Here is a 6097-nt window from a genome sequence, read left to right as displayed (position 1 = left end):
TTCAGATGGCCGAGGGTGCCGGCCAGGCTGAAAGGGCCTGATAGAAACGAGGTCTTTGCCCCCTTGGCTATGGCTGATGGCCCTGAAACAGAGGCCTCAGAGGAGACACATTGTCCTCATGGCAAAGTGGTGGAGTCACCATCCCTGGTATTATTTAAAAGGTGTGTAGATGTTGTGCATGGGGACATGGCCGAGAGGTGGACTAGGCAGGTTTAGGCAGCGCTTGGAAACAATGATCGGAAGGGTCTCTTCCAATATAAGAGATTCCATGATTCCATGGCACACTGCCAGGAAACTCCCCTTCTGTCTTGGTGGGAAAGTATTGTCATTGCTGACAAGGAGTCGAGAGGTTCAGCTGATGAAAATGTCCTTGTAAAATTTTTATAAATGTCAGGAGACTATGAAAGAAAGAAAAATTCATGCACATTTCCAGGCATATCTGATGGAAAGAGAGCCCTGCTCGTCATTGCAAAGTCTATGGGTCACGCAAGACCTGGATATACTTAATTAGGAATAAGATGAACTTGTTCCATCTTATTATAGCTTAGACAAAGAAGAAACAAAAAATGCAAACAACTGAAAAAACCTATTCAACACATACTGGTCCTCACGTGAGTTACATGGCCAGTGATATGCAGAAGATGATGAGCAGTTTATTGGTGCTTAGAAACACCCAGTCATCAGTTTCCACAGGGCATCCTTGAGCTCCTGGTTCCTCATGCTGTAGATGAGGGGGTTCACTGCTGGTGGAACCACCGAGTAAAGAAATGCCAGTATCAGGTCCACAATAAGGGAGGACATGGAGGGGGGCTTCAGGTTGGCAAACACTGCAGTACTGAGAAACAGGGAGACCACAGCCAGGTGAGGGAGGCAGGTGGAAAAGGCTTTGTGCCGTCCCTGCTGCGAGGGGATCCTCAGCACAGCCCTGAAGATCTGCACATAGGACACCACAATGAACACAAAACACCCAAAATCTAAACAGACACTGACCACAATGACCCCAATTTCCCTGACATAGGTATCTGAGCAGGAGAGCTTGAGGATCTGGGGGATTTCACAGAAGAACTGGTCAACAGCATTGCCATGGCAGAGGGGCAGTGAAAATGTATTGGCTGTGTGCAGCACAGCATGGAGAAACCCACCACCCCAGGCAGCTGCTGCCATGTGGACACAAGCTCTGCTGCCCAGGAGGGTCCCGTAGTGCAGGGGGTAGCAGATGGCAACATAGCGGTCATAGGCCATGACAGTGAGAAGACAGTACTCTGTGACAATCAAAAATACAAAGAAAAAGAGTTGAGCCACACATCCTGTGTAGGAAATGGCCCTGGTGTCCCACAAGGAATTGGACATGGACTTGGGAATGGTGGTGGAGATGTAGGCAAGGTCAGTAACAGAGAGGCTGAGGAGGAAGAAGTACATGGGGGTGTGGAGGTGGTGGTCACAGGCTATGGTGATGATGATGAGGCCATTGCCCAGGAGAGCAGCCAGGTAGATGCCCAGGAAGAGGCAGAAGTGCAAGAGCTGCAGCTCCCGTGTGTCTGCAAAGGGCAGGAGGAGGAACTGGCTGATGGAGCTGCTGCTGTTGGACATCTGCTGCTGTCAATGTGGAGACCCGTCCAAGGAGTAAAAGGCAAAGTGAGAAGTTAGGGAACTCTTTTTTTAACAGAAAACCTCTTCCAATTGTAATGGAATACACTCAGATTGACTCTCTGTATTCAGGAAGACTTTTGTCAGGTCCCTTTTGGGAGGTCTGTTTTGTGCTGGCTTGAGGGTCAGCTGTGGGCTCTTGAGAACTCAGTCCTGTCTGGCAGCAGTCAGTAAACAGAAGGATGGTGTGATCTCAGATTAAATCCCCTGTGGATAGGAATGAGCTTTTCAGCACGGTCACTCCAATTTCACCTGAGGGCAGAGCAGAGCTTTGGAGCTTTGGTTTTCTCCTGCCTGTACCTGAGGAGTGTTTCTTCTGTCAGAACTCCCTGACATTGCTGCTGCAGTGCCAGTGAAATCTCCCCTGAGTGTAGATTGGGGAGAGCTGCTCTCTCCATCAGCCCTGGTCTCAGATGCCCTTTGCTGGACGCTCTGTGATCACACCCTGGTGTTCCCCATAGAAGAAACGGGAACCTGCAGACAGCCATAGAATCCTGTCTCCCAGGGCAGAGCTCCAAAGCCCTCCTGCGGTCTCATCCTACCCAAGGAGGATCTCAGCTCCCCGCTCCCAGCCAGGGACACACAGGGCTCAGTGCAGCTGCCCACACACTGGTGATCAGTGGCATTGCCACGGCCTCTGTGCCGAGATGTCTCCTGCATGGGGCTCCTCTCTAGGGCACAAGAGTCCCTCGGAGAGCAGTGCCATTGTGGGGGGCAGCTGCAGCCCAGCAGGAAAGCCTCAGTCCTAAAGATGGGGGTCCTGAAGTGAGGGTCAGTTCAGTGCCAGCCCCACCAATAGACGTGCTCGAAGCCCCAGGTAATGGTGGGACAAAGGCAGCAAGGACAGGAGGGGATACAGCAGGAAATGCTGCAGCAAAAGCTTTAGAGTCAGGAACAGACAGACAGGAACTCAGGGGTTTCTCCTCACTGCTGGTTGCGCTGCCAAGGAGAAGACTCAGCCTGAAACCCTGCAACTCCTGCTGCAGAGTCTCGGCGGGGTGGCAGAAACCAGAGGGTGGGTGTCGGGAAGTGTCAGTGAGGTACCAAATCCCCACTGCCAGGGTATTTCTGGGAGCAGCTCCTCCCTCCCTGACAGTGTCTCTGCTGCCTGGAGCTGTCCCTGCAGATGCTTCTCTTTGCTCATCTCACCTCCTGCTCTGTACTCACAGACCTCACCCAACCTGCCCTGTGCTCAGCTCTGCTCTGCAGACCTCTCCCGGTGTCAGGGCACTGCCCCAGGGAACCTCTGTGTGTGCAGGGCTCAGCCCAGGCTCCAACATCTTCATGAGAATCAAGTTTTCACTGCATATTCTCAAGGGGAGAAATAAGTTCTCATCTACCACACTCAGCACAGCCCACAGGAGAGGAAAAGTCAAAACAAAGACTCTGCCTTTGCAGAAATATTCTCTTTGGTATGTCTCAAGGATCAGCTCTGGCTGGGAGCAAAGCTGACCCAGGCAGCACTTTCTGACAGCAGAAGGACCTTACGTTGCCCTTCCCTGGGTCACTGCTTCAACCCAGAGGTGCTGTCTATATCCCTGTGGAAAGCCCAGCAGGGAGGCTGAGTGCTGACCCTGGCAGCAGAAGAGTCCCTGCCCCAGCACACACCCTGGGATAAAAGGACCCTGCTCACAAGGACAGCCCTCGGCACCCCTCAGCCATGCCCAGGAGAAGACAGCTGTCCTGCCCTGTCCCTCTGATGGGGCAGAAGGGCATCCTTTCCAGGAAGAACATTCAGGTCTGTCCTCCTGACAGACCCCACACAGTGTTCCATGTCCCTGCTTTAGATGATCCCTCCAGGAACAGAACCTGCATTTCCCTGCACCCACAGACATACCAGGAACATACTCACAGGTAGAGTGCTGAGGATATTTCTCCTCCAGTGACCTCTCAGCATCTGTCAGCTCTCTCAACCTCTCAGGTCTCCCCTTGATGCCTACAGGCAGTGTCCCCAGCCCTGTGTGCTTGGCAGAGGAGCTACTCTGTGGCAGAGCTGTCCCTCATCATTGCTGTAATGTTTCATCAGCTCCCACTGTCCCAGGAGTCCAGCCCAGCTACAGCAGAGGAGCAGGTGAAGGCGTCACGTACTCCTCGGCTCCTCTGAGGTATTCCTGAAGCTCCAGGGAACCAGCTTGGAAAGACACTGAAGTCCTCCCTGCCATCTGCACTCTAGTCTGGGGAGAAATCCTTCTGTCCAGCAGAGTCCTTTCTCCTGATCAAACATGAGCTGGGCAGAAGAATCACTTTTTCTTGTCTCCACATGAGGCAGGACCCCCAGACAGGGACAGGAAGGGGACTCTTTCCCCTTGGGGAGGGTAAAAAGTATGACAAGTGACTAGAGGCACTTCATCCTTGCTTTGCAGCCCTGGGGCTGAAAGGGGATGCAGCTTGGGCACAGGGCTGCCTCAAACCAGGGTAACCTGGGATTCCCCTTGCCCCAGTTACAGTGGGCACAATAGAGGCACCTGCTTCCTGGGAGCTGCTGGTCCCAACTCCCAGGGGAATTAATGGGGGGTGGAGGCCAAGAAGGAGGTGTTCAAACACCAACACCCAGTGAAACCTGAGGGGCCAGAGGTGCTCCAAGAGATGTGCAGGGAGATCCAAGGTCAAAGAATCACAGAACATTAGGAGTTGGAAGGGACCTCAAAAGGTCATCTAGTCCAACCCCCCTAACATAGCAGGATCACCTGGACTAAACCACACAGGAACACATCCAGGTGGGTGTGAATGTCTCCAGAGGAGGAGACTCCACAACCTCTCTGGGCAGTCTGTCCCAGGGCTCTGTCACCCTCACAGTGAAAGAGTTTCTCCTGACATTCACATGGAACTTCCTCTGCTCCAGCTTTTACCCATTGACCTGAATAAGGCCACCCCTCAGTCTCCTCTTCTCCAAGCTAACAAGGCCCAGCTCCCTCAGCTCAGAGGAACTGGCCAGCATTGCCCCTCTGCAGAAAGAGGACCAGCTCAGAGGACATTGGGACAGGCTCCTGGAATGGCTGCATGTGAAACGTGGCCAGGCAGGATCCAAGGATTCCCACAGGGAGGCACATGTCAGGGGGTGGCCTGTCACTGGGAAGCTTGTCCCACCTGGCTCTGGGCCTGTGAACAATGCTGCCTGCGGCTAGAGCGGCACCCCATGGAAGAGACCCCCCTCCAGCTGAGAGAGAAAAAGACCCTTTGGGAGGCCTGGCAAATCGACTCTATTGGAGCCCTTGGGAAGGCGGAGGGGAAACAAGAGTATTAGTGGGAGTGGAAATCATTCCTGGCCTAGTCCAAGCCCAGGCATTTCCAGGAGCAGCAGGAGAACATCCAGGGCGGGCCCTGACAAATTGGTTTCACTTTCTGCCAACCCCCAGTCTGCTCAGTCAGACCAGGGCAGTCATTTCATTGCTGCCAATGGGCAGGAGTGGGCCAAGGAAGGAGGAGTCAGGTGGGGATTTCACCCCCCGTGTTACCCCCAAGCTAATGGGATAGTGGGGGGAACTAATGGGCTTTTGAAAGGGTTTTTAAAAGCTCACAAGCCACACTGGGCAGAACATCTCTGGGATGCAGTTCCCCAAGTCAATGATTGCTGGGGAAGAATTGGATGTCCCAACTCAATGCCTTTTGTCCCAAACCCCAGCTTTAATCCCCAAGCCCCACACTGCCAGCACCCCAGAAAAGCCAGTTTTCTCTCCTGGTCTTCCAGTCTTGTCAGAAATGCCGACCATTGGGACCATTCCCCTCGTACTGGCTGAGCCCCTCAACAAACAGGCTTGGAAAGCAAAAGATGCCCATGGGAAGGAACACAAAGTCAATACAAGGTGGATTATTCCATCCTTCTGATAACAATCTACGACCAGTTCCTTAATACAAACTGAGTCTGGGTTTTTTGTCTTTTCTTTTCCAGATGGAATCTCTGACACCTGCTTGAAGGAATAGATGAAGCTGTTAATTGTCTGTATAGTTTAGTTAATAACTGCTTTGTTAATATTTATAGGACGTTTAGCAGACTATCACAAACATTGTTTTGGTCAACCACTATCACCACCTTTAATATCTGGGGAAACTTTTGTGCCCCCCTCTTCAGCCTGGGGTGACAAAATGGATTTATAACTTTAGGCCAGCAGGTGCCCAACGCTTTTAACCTGACAAACTGTTGGGGATGTCGGAGCCCTTCAGGATTTAAAGACTGGCCATGGACGTTGAAGCAATATCCCAGAAATGGCTCCTGAGTGATCTAAGTGACATAACCATTGGTAATGATTCATTCTATTGGAATGAGGAAACAAACCCATGGAGAACCCCAGTTCCAGAAAAGGGGGAATATTGTCTGAATCCGAATGACAACAATGGAGGTTTTGTGGGTCGTAGTGTGTGTGATTGGACCTTCAGGTCTGGAAATCCTTGTATCTTCCCTGGGTGTCAACCCATTAATTGTTCAACTGTCCTGCCTGGTTCTGGCCAGGGT

The 6097-nt window shown here is 52.1% G+C and overlaps 1 protein-coding gene across 1 annotated transcript; it reads right to left on the bottom strand.

Annotated features, from left to right (window-relative positions):
* Positions 1-663: 663 nt before the first annotated feature.
* Positions 664-1590, bottom strand: LOC311200987 (olfactory receptor 14A16-like; the record flags this gene model as incomplete). The annotated part of the gene is made up of 1 exon (XM_084275286.1): positions 664-1590. The coding sequence occupies one exon, from the start codon at positions 1588-1590 to the stop codon at positions 664-666; it is 927 nt and encodes a 308-aa protein (XP_084131412.1).
* Between the last annotated feature and the right edge of the window lie 4507 nt (positions 1591-6097).

This window comes from Gallinula chloropus, assembly GCF_964237585.1.
Source record: "Gallinula chloropus genome assembly, chromosome: 25".
Lineage (NCBI taxonomy): Eukaryota > Metazoa > Chordata > Aves > Gruiformes > Rallidae > Gallinula > Gallinula chloropus.
The sequence above is the reverse complement of the archived record's forward strand: the minus strand, read 5'-3'. Positions and strand labels throughout refer to the sequence as shown.